This window comes from Mesoplodon bidens (genome assembly GCF_964165515.1).
Source record: "Mesoplodon bidens genome assembly, chromosome: 1".
NCBI lineage: Eukaryota > Metazoa > Chordata > Mammalia > Artiodactyla > Ziphiidae > Mesoplodon > Mesoplodon bidens.
In genome coordinates, this window is record NC_138176.1 from 53,797,131 (window position 1) to 53,813,371 (window position 16,241).

The 16,241-nt window shown below is 37.8% G+C and overlaps 1 protein-coding gene across 4 annotated transcripts in view; it reads right to left on the bottom strand.

Moving 5' to 3' along the window:
- Positions 1 to 1,041: 1,041 nt before the first annotated feature.
- Positions 1,042 to 16,241, bottom strand: part of LOC308623518 (recombining binding protein suppressor of hairless) — a 115,262-nt gene continuing 100,062 nt past the window's right edge. For all 4 annotated transcript variants that reach the window (XM_081246001.1, XM_081246000.1, XM_081245999.1 and 1 more), the window contains 6 exons: positions 13,550 to 13,687; positions 13,282 to 13,394; positions 7,119 to 7,259; positions 5,894 to 6,049; positions 5,420 to 5,523; positions 1,042 to 5,259 (listed from right to left, as the gene is read on the bottom strand). In XM_081246001.1, coding sequence (XP_081102127.1) covers positions 4,944 to 5,259; positions 5,420 to 5,523; positions 5,894 to 6,049; positions 7,119 to 7,259; positions 13,282 to 13,394; positions 13,550 to 13,687 — 968 coding nt within the window. In that variant the 3' untranslated portion in view covers positions 1,042 to 4,943. The remainder of the gene's footprint in view (positions 5,260 to 5,419; positions 5,524 to 5,893; positions 6,050 to 7,118; positions 7,260 to 13,281; positions 13,395 to 13,549; positions 13,688 to 16,241) is intronic.

A 16,241-nucleotide genomic window follows, 5' to 3' on the forward strand; every position in this document is an offset into this window, starting at 1 on the left:
GGTTTTTCAGGGGGTTTTGTACTGTATCTTTCGAGATTTTTGTTTGTTTAAGGAGAGGACTTGCTTCTGTGATCCCTCACCACTAGCACCTGATGTAGCTTGCCCTCTGCATGTTTTTAACTGGCAACCATCTACGGGTTCAAGGACAAAAGATATACACATTTATACACTTAACGGACCTTTCTTTAGGTTGCTTAGAAAGTGATCATATACTATTTATAACAAGGGGTAGAAACATATTATTCCCATCTAAATTCTAAACCAAGAAGCTATTACCCAATCTATACATAGACTGGGAGTTTGGAACTGACATGCACACACAGCTATATTTAAAATAGATAACTAACGAAGACCTACTGTAAAATAAATAAATAAATAAATAGTTTTTTTTAAAAAGAAGCTATTACCAATCCTAGCCATTAAAGCCTCACAACTCAAATTCCAACTATATTGTTTCTAAATTATTTAACAATCACTATTTTTAGATGTATTTAGCAAAAATCCTGATAACTTTGCTTATATTTTTTTCTTTTGGGGGAGGTCAGATAAATGAACTTGTTATGACTGAAAAAATATGTAACTTCCCCCCTTTACTTTCCCTATTAAACAAAGTACGCTTTCTCTCCAACGAGGAGCTCCCACCAAAAAGGAAAAAACATTCTATGTTCTTTCAAACACCAAACCAAATGACAACCTTACACTGGAAAAGCAAGCTACTGTTAAATAATGCTCTCCAATCTTGTTGAGATTAGCTCGAAAAGTTCCTGAATTGGGAGACAACCCTTGAGTGGCGAAGCCCATTTCCCCGTGAAGAAGGAAGAACCACCCCCCGCAAAAAAAAACTTTCTCTTTTTAAAGCACTGTGTAGTTTAAAACATTAAAAAAAAAAATCAGCACAGCCATCACTTTGATGTGATGTAGATTAGATAGCAAGGTAAGACTGTAAATATACCAACTGTAATATGGAATTTAATTTTATCTCTGTGAAGTATCCTGAAATCAAAGACGATAATACATGCATCAGGCACATCCAACAGAAACTTTTACAATGGTTTACATTTCCTTTTTATTTATTTCTTGAAACTGCCCATATTGCAGGTTTCTCATGGATGAAATATGGAACTGAGCAGATTCTTTTTTCTACAAAATTATGGTATAAACTTGCTCAATTTTCTATCTTATTGCTAATAAACCTTACAGGTGCACAGTTTGTAAAATAAACCCCTTAAGGACTGAATGCATAGAGCATGCTGCAAGGTACAAGAAATAAGCTAAAAATGAGCATATAAACCTACATCTGGACCAACACAGTACTGAATGCTGGCAAACATTTATCACAACACATGGAAAAATTAATAAAAGGAAATACAGTTCAGTCCTGAAAGGGTTAAATAGAAACCCTAATATATTATTGTTTCTAACCATCATCCCACATTACAGTGCTTGAAAACAAAGTCGAAAGTCTGGCACAGAAAATTACACACATTTGTTCAGTACTCATCAGAAACACAGCTGCTTTTGAAATCAAAAATAAGTAACTTGGTTAATAATTGAATAACATTTTGTTTCAAAAAGGAACCCCCCCACCCCCTGCATGGATTATCTGATTAAACATGACTAGTTAGTTTAGTTCTTAAAAACTGTGTTGGAAATTGAGGGCACAGATGGTACTAGTTTCATTAAAAAAAAAACCCAAAAAAACTAACCAGTTACAATTGCAAATAAGTCTGTGCAGTACGAGTGACAAATATTTCACTAATTAATACATATATGAGGACGCCTTTAGTTGCCACAGTTTAAGAAATGTCAGCAGCAGGGTAAATTTTATACTAGTGTTCAACTCTGAAATTATTTAAAATAAAAAGGGCATTTTATATTTAAAGCCTTTAGCTTGCCATCCCAATCTACGTGATCAAATTCAACAGAACTAATAAAAACATATTGGATAACAGACTCAGCTTCTATGCATATTTTCAGAAACTGCATAGAATCATAAGAGCATAGGCTACACGTCTAATACAGAACTTTAAAAAAAAAAAAAAAAAGCTTGAATGTACTATACTTTAACTGAAGTGGTTACCATTCTGAGAGTCTTTATAAGGGAAAATGACCAGCATCTCTAACAATGCCACCACTGGAGGAGGGGCCGTGTTCTACCATAACCAGAGGACAAGGCTCCTGTAAATTAAACACTGAAAATAATTCACAAAAAAATTTTTAATCAGCTGACAAAAGAACTACTAGTAAACAATAAGCCACAACAGACAAATCATTTCAGTCTTTAGTTTGTGGTATGTAGAATGTCACAAAATAGTGGGGGGAGAATGCCTGTATAAGTATATTCTTGGACTTTTCAAAAAGAAGAGGAAAAGGGTTTACAGTCTAATATTTCAATTATCTTATTAAAATAAACAAAGAGCCAAAATTAGATATAGTTAAGCAGTAAAACAGCAAAAGTTCATTTTAATAAAGCCATAAACTTGAAAAAATTATTTTGAGTTGCAATGCTGGGTAGGAACAGTTTGTTCTTCAAAAGCATCTCATCTGTTATCAGTTAATTTAATATAATTTGGTAACTAAATACCAAACCTGGGAAGTGGAGGAAACTTGTGGCCCATTCAAAGTAAGGCAGCACTGAAAACATTTCGGCGCTCTGAACAAAAAGCACTGTGTAAAGACTACTTCCAGACTCAACAGAGAGAAGAATAAATACTACTCAGAAATAAGCAAGTTTGCAAGAAAAAGCCAGTAAACAGTTAAAACAAAGAAAGATAAGGCCACAATGAATTCTGCCCTTGGTCACTGAAACAGATTTAAAGTGTGAGGCAGGATTAGCTTACAAGAGAAGCTAGTGACGGGAGCAGACTTAAAGAGAGAAAGGCTATATATAGTATAATGCAGCCTGTGAGTAATTAAAAAGGCTTGCAGTAAAGAGAAGACCACAATAACTTTTATTTAACCACTAACATGTTTTACAAATGACTTCCCCCTTGAAAACTGAGGAAAAAGTGATGTAAAGATGTTAGGAATTGTATTTACAATGGCAGAGTCTGAGCAAAAGAATGAGTAATGAAGATATCAAAGCTGGGGGTGGAGGGGAGTGGGGGGAAGTTACTAACAATGATGTTTTAAAAAGTCTACTGACGGAAACTTTTCAAAATAGCCCAGGACACCAGAAAGACAATTTCTGTATGGAAACTGCAGGAAGTTAGTTTTGCATTCTTAAGGTACTTGTGGCTCCTGTTTTATGGGACAGTAAAAGCTTACCACAATCTAGAGGTAGTTTTTACTCAAAGATAGATGACTGTATTATTACTAGACCATGTCCTGTAACATCACACACATAGTTCCTGTAGAAAATGTAGCCCAATGAGTCTGCTGCAACTTCTAAGACACCGAACACAGGCGTGCCCGAAGTGCAGGAACAAAACCAACGTGAAACCGGTGAGCCCAGCACACACAGCCAGCACACAACCCTGAATGCAGCCAAATCTTAACTGAATGGAGAAGAAATGCTTTCCGAGTAGGAGACATTTGTGAAGGTGCTCAGTACTGGGGAAAAGAAAACAAAAAAAGGCAGGGAGAGAAATGGAAAGATAAAGTACATTTGCATTTTTATCATCTTACAGCTATCTGTTCCTAAAGCCCTGTCTTCCAGCTATTTTAGTTGGTCATCTAGTAAAAGCATCTTGTTTCAAGGTTACAATGATGTTTTGGCCTAGGCTACCCCCAACAAAAAAAGTAAGTAAAAACATGCTTTTGCTGAGATTTTCCTCATTATACAATAAGGGCACCATCTACCAACTGGTAGCAAATACTTCTGATGATATTTTTTTGTTATATGCCAACAAGGCAGAACACCCTGCTGAATGAAATCACTGGGAATATTCTAGCTTCAAAATAAAATGTTTAACTTACACATAATACAAGTTATGTACAAGATTAGGAGGAGGAAAAACCTGAACAAATCCTGGACCGCGTAGATACATTTCTGCACAGGAAAAGGGAAGGGAACACTGTAAAAACCAACATGTTCCATGCCATTAACTCATTAATGACTAAATGGCCACATTTAATTCCAGGTAAATGTTAGAACCTCTTGGATTACAACTATAAATACATTTTTTTTAAAAAAAGGAACACACAGAAATAACTATCAACGGTGTCTGAGAATAGAGACTAAGTCAACGTACGTTGCATGTATTGCAGGCAAGGCAGAGGCATTTTTTTTAAAGCTTTTGCACAGACTTCAAATAATCTTAAAAGAAATATGCAGGCCTTTACAAGATTTGACTTGCTGAAATCAAAACACCTTCCACTCATGAAAAGTCATAAGACTTCAGCTTTTAAAGAAAATAATAAAATAAAAAGAACAGTTCCAGCCTTAGACCAAAAAGACCTGGAGGAGTATGGTAATTAGATTAAACAAGCATGGTCAGGCTTGGAACCTGAATGTACTTAAGAGCAAAAGCTCAAAGGGGGTGGGGAGGAGAACAACCTATTTGGTAACAAAGGTGTACTATATATACTGTGATATAAAAAAGGTATGGTGAAAATGTACCTTTTACTAAAGCTTATACAAGTTCCTTGGTCCATAAAAACTATGTTAGATTTTTGTCTTCTAGTTTGATAACCTTTTACTCCAGCCACATCTCTATTTCTTGCCCATTTAAACAAAAACAAACAAAAACCAACCAAACAAAAATAACAGCTGAAAAAAATCAATTTCCAAAAGTTTGCACATTTTGATGTTTTTTTGTTTGTTTTACTGTGGCTTCTGCACTTCAAATCAGCACTTGCAGGTAATGGGGTTTTTGAATAGTATCACCGGGTATGAAAAGTTTTCCCAAGAAACCACAAAAGATTGTTCACTTTTTTCTTTCTTTTTTTGTCAACATTTTGCCGCACTCAAGTCAGTGTAAGTCCTAGCAAAAAGACGGTAGTTAGGACACAACTGTTGCTGTAGATGACGTGACATTGGTTGAATTTGTGCTGACATTTGTGTAACTCCCCTCGCTGTTTGTGTTTGACTCATTAGGGGGCACTTGGCTGGAGTTGGCTCGAAGGATTGCTCCCGCCGCACTGCAATGTGGCCGTGGCCCCGGTTCTGGGGTGTAGGTAAAGGTAAGGCTGGTGGAATAAATGATTCCATCATTACGGACCAAAGTTACTGGAACCTGGACTGGCTGCCGGACCCATCTCCAACCTTCTCGGAATGCAGAAATGTCTGGGACAACACAGAGCATACTCTCTCCACATCTGAGGAGGAAATAGAAATCACTTAAAAGCACAGAAAATTTTAGACCTGAAACTTAAAACAAGGTTGCTTAAATACAGGACAACCAATATCAGGAAAGAGTCTCATGTACCCACACCCCCATCAAAAACTCTGGATGATGTAAAAAATTATATTAAGTACCTGTACATAGTTTCAGCTTCTACATCCCCAAACCACACTCGTAAATTTGGAGTGAAATTCTGTCCTGTAAGTTCAAGCATTGCTACGTCCCCACCGCCATTCAACTGCAATTCACAGAAAATCAGAACAATGTTGAGAAAACTTTTCATTTTTCATTAAAGTACAGTTTCTCATTCGATTATCATGTGCAAAAATATGGATAAATAAAATGCTTCCTTTAAATGACATGATTATAAAGACAAAGTGAACTAAAAATATCAAGATAATATACAAACTGATTTACATTTAAATTTTCTTGCATAAAATTATGTTCCTCTCATTTTCTTTTTTTTTTAAATCAACAAATGATGTGTAACAAAACCTCCAAATCACAAGATTTGGAGAAAAATCAAATTTATTGTGAAATAAAATTATGCCATGTCATAGCTGAGAGCAGTTGCAAAGAGCTAAAAGTCAAGTTGTAAGTGGTCTCACCTGAAGACTTTCTACAACAGGCACCGGTGTGACTGGGGCAAGGACAGGGCCCATCCCCTCGTAAAATGTATACTCTGCCTTATCCGTACTAATGATTGTCCAGGAAGCGCCATCATTTATCATCTCTTTATTTGGTTCTTTTGGGCATGGAGTGGCCTTATGAAAAAAAATTGGTTAGAAATTGAGTTTTATATACACTGCAGTATAAGACATTTTAACAAAGTAACACTCATAGACTGGCATTAACATGAAGAGAATTTAGTACAAATTTATAAACTTCCCAAGCACGATGCTTTGCCAATCCCTAAACAAACAGAATATTAACATGGAAACGTCACACATGGCAGGTTTTATTTTAATACAAAATATTTCAGTGACATACTAAAAACTAATAATACCTTCAGAATAACCATTTAAGTAAGAGTATACCAGTACCTGTATAATTTCTTTAATAAAAGATCAGTATCTGTGATGTAAATAGCTGTTTAAAACTCTTTAGGGATCCCTGAGAGAGAGAGAGAATGGGAGCCCCCTCCTGCTAAGAGAACAGTTAGAAACTTACGTACTTTCAGCTGGAAGGAACCAAGATGTTGACTGACAATCCCCTACCCCTACCTCGCAACACCTAGGCCAGACCATCAGTGCTGGGTTGAGGAGACTGGCTGTGTGTGGCCATCTCTCTGTAAAGTCTCCAGATGTTCAGAAATGAGTTTCATGTGAAAGTATAACTATTCTATTAAGTCATCTGTTCATGTCATAAATGTCCTCATAAAAGCCTTCTGAGTAAATATAGTTAAAAATTAGCTTTTGAAATGTGTCATCATTACTATCTTAGAAGACCCCAATATAAATCTGATGAGAATTATGAACGCTCCTCCAAAATAGGCATGTATCATATACAATGTTGTCTGCACATAATTTCAGGTGATTTACTGAATACCCAACATCTACTTTTGGATAGTCTGAGGGGCTCTTTGTTCCTCAGAACTAGATGTTAACTGCTTCTTAGAATATCTTCATAGTTTTGAGTTTTTCCTTGATGTAGGATGACTGCTATATCCGAGGAACATGTGGGCTAAGGACCCTTGAACTTGAGATAAATATCTGAACACACAACCTCGTGTATTTGCATACAATTAACATTAAGCAAGAGTTTCATGTTTCTAAATGCTGCTAACCTAATAGTTTGTACATTTTAGATTTTACCAGTAATTTAAAAACATACCTGAAACTGAATTATTCTTTCTTGAGAAAGGCACAAGTACATTCTTTCTGTATCCTTAAGGTAAAATGCACATTTATGGAGCTGTGACACAGGATCATCTGCATCCAGTAATGCGGTCTGCTTATCAACTTTCCTAATTATCTGTATTTCAACAATTAAAAAAGAAAAGATCATCACATACGGAGTTTTCATTTGGTACACTGTCAAGAGTACACAGAAAGAATCTGCTATGTAATAACACATCACAGGTATTTGTCACACACCTACATACACAAAAGAATTTATAAACAATAAAGCTAGGTATAAGAATACTTTTAGATTGCAAGCATGTTAAGAATGTAGATATGTTACCTTTTTCCTTGAACTCCTAAAAAAATAGGGCAGACTGGCACCTGTTTTCTAGATCAGTGGTTTTCAAACTTTAATGTCCATACATATCATCTGGGGTTCCTGTTAAACACACATCTGTTCCGATCCCACAGATCACATACGGGGCCTGATATTCTGCATTCTAGCAAATTTCCAGCTGATGTTAATCCTGACCTTTCGAATAATATACAACGACAAATATTCCAACATCAAAGGGGAAATTATCTCTAAAGGCCACTGTGGGTGTGCTAGTCGGTACCTAAGTCCAGTATCATACTTATATGTTGTTTTAATTTTAACCTAAAAGAGGTTATCATTTTGCAGATTAGGAAACAGGCTCAGAGGTCAGGTTAATTTCCTCAAAATCACTTGGTTAGTAGCTCAGGGACCAGAATATGATTCCAAGGCAGGCTGCCTGTCCAGCGCGAACTCTTCCCATTACACACTATGACTTTATAATCCAAATATTCCACAAAACACATATGGATATCTGAAAGATAATCCTATCAAACCTTAGATGTTACTTATCACATGGAAGGTAATCACTAAGTGTTTGAGGACTATGAAAATCACTCCCAACAGCATACAAACATGTTAGAACCATTTCTCATCTAAAATCAGAAGAAACCCCTTCCTTGACTACACATCCCTGTCCTTCCCTCTCACCACCCTGTTTCTCTGCTCTCCTTCACAGCAAAGCTCCTCTTCCTCACCACCCCAACTCCTGAAATCTCTCCAGCCTTTTGTCTCAAAATTGCTCTTGGTGAGGCCACTAAGGAATTCAAGACAGTTGAATCCCATGAGCACTTCTCTGTCCTCATCTTATTAGCTTTCTCAGAGGCATCTGACCCACACATTCTTCCTTCGGGGATACACCTGCTCTAACCGGCCTTTAGTCTCCACAGCTGAGTCCCCAAATCTCTTCTCCTCTAGCCATACTCTATACTTTCTATACTATTTAGAAGTTGGCAACTCCTAAATTTGTATTTCCGGCCATAGCCTTTCTCAGGCACTCAACATGTATATTTAACTACCTATTCAACAGTTACACTGAAAATTTCTATTAATAGGCATCTCAATCTTAATCAAAACCGAATTTTTTATTTCTTCCTAAATGTGATCCTCCCTCAACTCATAGCTCAATAAATGACACCACGTTCACTCAATCCTAAAACCGTGGAGTCATCCTTGACTCCTTGCTTTCTCTTACACCCAAGCTGTCAACAAATTGTTAGGTCTACCTTCAAACAGATCGGTCACCTCTCATCACCTTACCAGTACCATCCTAGTCTAAGGTACCATCATTAACTTCTTGCCCGAATTTTGACAAAAGCCCAACCACCTTTCTCTTTGTTTCCCCAGCTATGTCCCTATGCTCTTATCCACAAAGCAGCCAGAATTTATTCTTCCAAACATAAACCAGCCATCATTCCCTGTTTAAAACTCTCCAGTGGGGACTTCCCTGGTGGCGCAGTGGTTAAGAAGCCGCCTGCCAATGCAGAGGACATGGGTTTGATCCCTGGCCCAGGAAGATGCCACATGCCACGGAGCAACTAAGCCCGTGTGCCACAACTACTGAGCCTGTGCTCTAGAGCCCATGAGCCACAACTACTGAGCCCATGTGCCACAACTACTGAAGCCCACACACCACAACTACTGAGCCCATGCACTGCAACTACTGAAGCCCACGCACTCTAGGGCCTGTGTGCCTCAACTACTGAGCCCACATGCCACAACTACTGAAGCCCATGCACCTAGAGCCCGTGCTCCACAACAAGAGAAGCCACCGCAATGAGAAGCCTGTGCACCACAATGAAGAGTAGCCCCCACTCGCTACAACTAGAGAAAAGTCCGCACACAGCAACGAAGACCCAACGCAGCCAAAAAAATAAAAATAAATAAAAAACACACACAACCCTCAAGTGGCCTCCTATCTTACACAGATAACAGAAAGTCTGTACTATAGATAGAGAGAGGGACTTGACAAGATGTTGCCCATGGCTAACCTTGCAGAATCATTTCCTGGCACTTCCCCCCCGCACCCCGACTTGGCTCTAGCTACAATGGCTTCCTTGCTAGTCCTCACACATTCCTGTTTTAAGTTCTTTTTGCCCTCATTCTGTCAGCCTGAAATGCTCCTCACCCAGTTTCTGCTTTCCCAACTTCATTCTGGTCTCTGTTCAAATAGCCCCACTTCAAAAAGACTTCTCTGACCACTCTAAGCACTCCCATTTCCCTTTCCCTTTATCCTGTTTTAATGTCTTATCACTTACATTAACCTTTTAATACATTATATGGGTATTTCTTTAGTTGGTTTTTGTCGACCTCCCTTCCAAAATCTAAGCTCCAGGTTTCCCTGGTGGCGCAGTAGTTAAGAATCTGCCTGCCAATGCAGGGGACACAGGTTCGAGCCCTGGTCCGGGAAGATCCCGCATGCCGCGGAGCAACTAAGCTTGTGCATCACAACTACTGAGCCTGTGCTTTAGAGCCCGCGTGCCACAACTACTGAAGCCCACGTGCCTAGACCCTGTGCTCTGCCCCAAGAGAAGCCACCACAATGAGAAGCCTGCTCGCCACAACTAGAGAAAGCCCACACGTAGCAACAAAGACCCAGTGTGGCCAAAAATAAATAATAAAATAAAATAAATTAATTAATTAAAAAAAATGTAAGCTCCAAAAGGAAAGAAAGTCTACCTTGTTCACCAATATATCTCCAGCATCTAGACAGTTCCTGGCCCATGGGTTCAGGGCTATTTGTAGAATGCACGTATGCATGTAGGACTGTAATACTTTGCTCCACAATGAACATCCTTAACAGTAGCTACTCACAGGATATTGTGAGGACTAAATGAATCAATATATGTAAAAGTCCTCAGAACGGTGCTATTAATATTATGCAATATTATTGGGTTTTTATGACTTGATTCACACCGGACATATTCCAAGATGATTTTTCTTTACTTAAGCCACAGCTATTAAAAATCCCAATCTTTTAAAGTCAACATTCTTCATATTTACACATTTTTAGCTCTGCAGTTTATTAGTCAGAGTATTTGTCATTTTACTCACATCACCACTAATTTTTGAGTTTAAAGGGAGACACTACACTTTTAGCAATTACAGTTTCTAAGATCTTCTGTGAGACTAATTAAACTCAAGCAAAATGTTGCCATTCAATGCTAGTCTTAAAGGTGTATTTAAATTTAATGTTTGGAGTTTATGGAAATAAGTGGATTTTGAATGATGTAAGTTTAAAGCTTACTGTAAATCTACCACACTCACCTATGACTTCACCACGTAAGAGTCAACATTTGCCTATGACACTGTCATTTCTGTAATCCACTGTTTCTCCACTACCTAGTAATAATAAGCATATTGAGAACATGGGCCATGTTTGGTTCAATTTTATTTCCTATAATAGTTCTCTGGACATAGACACTGCTGAATGACCTAGTCTCACCAATAAAGAAACCAAAGACGTCCCCTACTATTTGGTATCAAACTTGCTGTGATCATTTCTAATTATTAAGAATAGGAAAGAAATCTGAGAAACCAGATAGTACGAATGTTCTAACAACCTATGTGTGATGAATTCTACATTCATAAAACACCAGTGGTTACTCCAACCAGCTCTCTCTCTTCTATGCTGGCTTTGTAGGTTACTGGTACAGTATCTTCCATATTTCTGAGGTAAAGAGGATATAGCTCTTAAGGACAGAAAACATATCTTATTCATATTCCTAGACTATACCTGGTAAATGCCCAGGCTGAATTCATGTCACTGATTAGTTTACCTAACAGATTCTAGATGTCCCAAACCTCTGGGGCATCTGACAGCCTTGAGGAAGTGGGATAAATACTAACCAGTGTTTCTTGTTAGTTGGCTAGACCTACGTAGACTGTGCCTGTTTTTAAAGTACCCTAAAAAACAGGATTTCTCACTAGGACATTCATCCCACTGAAACTTGATCTTGGAGGGAGAGTGTTTTCCAAGCAAAGATCTCCAATAAGGCTAATATTCTAGGAAGCATAGTATGCAACGTTCAGCTATTAAGACAGTGTCATCCTTCTTGAAAGCACGTGAAAGCCTCCTCTGAAAAACGTGCCTTTGTTGAAAACTGCACGTAAGTGGAGGTAAAGGAGGGCATGAAGTAGTGCAGACCATATAAAGCCTAGCTATGACTCTGAGGAATCTAATTCCTCAGTCACACAATCTCTAGAAAGAGGTATTTATCGGTACATTGTTAACGATGGTACTGCAACTTTTCCTAAGGCATTCTCTGGATCAGGTTTTTTATTACAACATTTTTATAATCAGAGCCCCATACTTTTGTATGTTGAAAATATTCAATTAAAGATGATGTTCAAGGGGCTTCCCTGGTGGCGCAGTGGTTGAGAATCCGCCTGCCAATGTAGGGGACACGGGTTCGATCCCTGGTCTAGAAAGATCCCACATGCCACGAAGCAACTAAACCCGTGCGCCACAACTACTGAGCCTGTGCTCTAGAGCCCGTGAGCCACAACTACTGAAGCCCGTGCGCCTAGAGCCCGTGCTCCACGACCAGAGAAGCCACACAATGAGAAGCCCGCTCACTGCAACAAGGAGTAGCCCCCGCTGACCACAACTAGAGAAAGCCCACGCGCAGCAGCGAAGACCCAACACAGCCAAAACTAAATAAATCAAATAAATAAATTTATTAAAAAAAAAAAAAAGATGACCTTCAAGCAAGGCAGACCGGTACTTTACATGAAACTAAGTGTAAACACTATTTTAAGATTTGAGTCTGTCTTCTAAGTGGCCCATATATAAGCTGTTGCTGATCAGAGGCATAGGCCTCTGAATAGTGATTCTATAGTACAAGCATTTAATACCAAGCAAATAAACATTATCCTTGGAATACAGTGACACATAATGAATGAGAAGAGAAGAACTTGAGTAAATGTTGATTTAGCTTGTTTTTTGGTGTGTCTTTCTTTCTAATTTATGCACCCTTCTTTCCCTACCTTTCCCCTTTTTATAATTTGCCTCAGGTTCAAGGTTTTGTAAATTTATATTACTATGTTTCACGTATTTTGGCTTATGAAGTTGAAATGGGAAATAAAATCACCTTGTACAACCATGACACAGAAAAATATAACAAAACAAAAACAATAATATGATGCATCTACTTAGATAGTTATAGATCAACCCAGCTCCTGCTGAAATAGTCCCAGAAAATATCAGCCAATGAAATACTTCATCAAAGAGATACAAAGCATATTCAGGAAAGTAATACTAAAAGTTCTTCCATTCACTTAACCCCCTCCCCCAACCTGACCTTGAATCAAACTTACTCATAAACCCCCTCCATCTTTAATATAACTAAATTGTGTTCTGTTTCAGAAAAGGAGGGGGAAGATGACAAAGGGTATATGAGGGGCTTTTGCTTCATTCTGCTAAGAAAAGCAGTTTTTTACAGTTTCAAAAAGCCCCAAACACTATGCCTCTCTACCAGAGTAAGAAATACCAATTTTATTTAATTTTTAAATCCATCTTCCTTTGGGAGAATAAAATAATAAAAATTATGCTTATATTTTTAAAGAAATTTGAAATTCTATGCTTTTGAAAACTTGGTCCTGTGTTGGGATGCAGCAGGTACCATAAAGAATGAATAATGTATCTACATTAGTTAAGAAAATAACTCCTAATGTAACTTTATAGTGCCCTCTATTGAACATATCCAGATATACAACCAAAAAGGGAAAAGGCCACCAACATTTATTAGAAACAGTCATGAAGTCATTAAGGCCATACCAATCTTGGGAGTGCCATGCCAGTAACTGAACACACAAGTTTGACTGTTTGCCCATAATGGATGTATCCATCGCGGACTGTGAATTCTTCTCCTTCTGATTCATCATCATCCACTGCAGTGCAATGGAAACAGATCAAATTATCATCTTTTAGAACTTATTAATCTGCTTATAAAAATGTCAAAACTTAATACATCTGTATGTCTTATTAGTAAAAAGAATTTAACAATTTCACACGAAAAAAATCAAATGCATATTTTTATACTCACAGAGATGAATGTAAAATGCTCCCCACTGCTGAGAACTGGCATGGAAATTACCTCCTTCTACATGCAAGTATCTGGTACTAACTGTCTGGGATCGAAGTCGATTAAACAGAGCCACCTTTGTTCCTGAGGCAATGCATACTGCAAAGAAAACACAGCTCCTATTTATGTGAGTGGGGTTTGGGGGCGGGGCAACAGTGGAGAGCAAGAAGGGACCAGTACCCGGTGAATCAGGACTATGATCTACTATTATTCAATAATTAATGGATTCTGCTAACAATTTTTTTAACCCTCTAAGAAAATACAGATGATACCCCTCAAAAATCAAGGTAACTCTTTATCAATAATGTCAAGCTAAAGATACATAATATGTCCATAAAAATCTTTTTTTTTTTTTTTTTGGCGGTACGCGGGCCTCTTACTGTTGTGGCCTCTACCGTTGCGGAGCACAGGCTCCGGACGTGCAGGCTCAGCGGCCATGGCTCACGGGCCCAGCCGCTCTGCAGCATGTGGGATCTTCCCGGACCTGGGCACGAACCCGTGTCCCCTGCATCAGCAGGCGGACTCTCAACCACGGCGCCACCAGGGAAGCCCCTTAAAAATCTTTTTTAAGTGAGAGTTACACAGTATGTTTAATGCGGTGCTGTTTTTTAAAAGGAAGTTACTTTTAAAATAATAAGTGTCCAACAGTAGGAAATTGATTAAATAAATTATAATATCATTCATCTATTTGAATAATGTGTATTTAAACGCATTGGTAAGAAAATATCTCCCTGATACATCACTGAATGGAAAGTACACTCTTTATACTGTGGTTTCATTAGGTAAACATATACATTTTTATGTGACAGCATGTGTCTCCATGTGCTCACATCTATTTCTATGGAATACATTCATAGAGAGGGGTGTGGAAGGATGTTTACCAAAGTTGATGGCAACTGCCTCTGGATACTGTGATTTTAGAGATTTTGTTTCCTTCTAAATACCTTAAAGTATAGCACTGCATGAAATTTCTTGAAAAAACAACCACATCTATGTAAGCAAGAAAATACTCTGAAATATGTTCTCTGCCATCAAGTAACTTAGAGTCAATAGAAATACAAAATTAAAGAGGTAATCCTGTAATTTGAATTGGAAACAGCCTAAATACATGACATTATACCTCCTGATGCAAGAACACTACATCGCTGTGAAGTAGGCTTGCCCTCCAGTAACAAACAACAAAAAAGAACCAAAGAACAACCACCTTAAATCTGATCAAGTTTCTAAATTTACTGACAAAGACTCTCTCCTTGACCAAACTTTAGACAGGCTCCTCTGAGCCCTTTTTCCACCGGGACTCTTCCTTGGGCCCTGGCATTGGCATGCCTAGCCCGGTTATTGCCAAGAATCCTGCTAAACCATCCTCCCATCCTTGACAGCTGATCAAGTTCCTCCCCTCCACCCTTTATATCTGATCATCTAGGCCTGTCTTCATAAAAATTCTGGTAAGCTAGTTTGTCAAGAATCCCCCTTCCCTTCATGTCTCTCTCCTCTTAGTAACTTCCCATCCACTGATCCCTTCAACTCTGTTCCTTGGCTATAAATCCCCACTTCTCCTTGTTGTATTTGGAGTTGAGCTCAGTTCTTTACTGAAATCTCTTTTCCCTACTGCAACAGTAGTGAATAAAATCTGTTTCTAACCACCTTTAGTGTCCAGCTCTGTTTCTCTTTGACACTACAATTTACAGAAAATACATTAAACTACACCAAGGAAATATAATTAGCAAATTCCAGTATGTGGAAATCTCTCATGGTCAACTGACTCAGTCTCTTGAATAAATAAACTACAAGAAGAGAGAGAGAAAGAGAGAGATGAAGAGAAAATCCACAGATTAAAAAGAACTCAAGGACATGTCAACACAAGATATAGAATATCTGGTGGATCTTATTTGAATTTTGATTCAACCAAAGGGCTACCCCCCCCCACATTTTAGATGATTTTAAATTTGAGCACTAGCTAGGTATTTAATGATACTAAGAAATTATTTTTTATAGTTGTTTTATGTTTAGTTTTATGTGACCATGGTATTGTAATTATATTAGAAAACAAGAGACCCTATCTTTCAGAGATACACAGAAATATTTACAGATGATATAATGTCTTGAATTTGCATCAAACTAAAATGAGGGCAGAGCAAAGTGTGGTGGGGGGTAGGGTTACAGATGAAGATAAATCAAGACTGGCTTGAAGTTAAGATCACTGCTGCAAGTTAGAGGATGAACATAAGAGGTTTCATGTCATTATGCAACTGTCTACTTTAGTATGTTTGAAAATTTCCATAATGTAAAGTAAATGATGATGATAATAATGACTGAGCAGACTAAAAACCATCTACTACATAAAATCCCATTAAGTTCATAATAAAACAAAACAAAATAAAAACAAGCAAATAAACCAAAATCCTAAAAGCTCATTGGTCACCTTCAAAGAATACTATTGTTATTCTGCAAATTAGTAAATAAAAACTTATCCTGGCTTTTCTCCATAGACTATACTTAAAGCAAACAGCTAACAAATGCACAAGTTAAGAATAAGAGAATTAGAAAAATCATCATTTTGCAGCCCTTAATGAAATACTAGATTTAAGCAGCCATCATGAAGGGCTACTAAAATCACTAGGTTAAAGGTCGCTGAGGAACTTTATAACTGGTG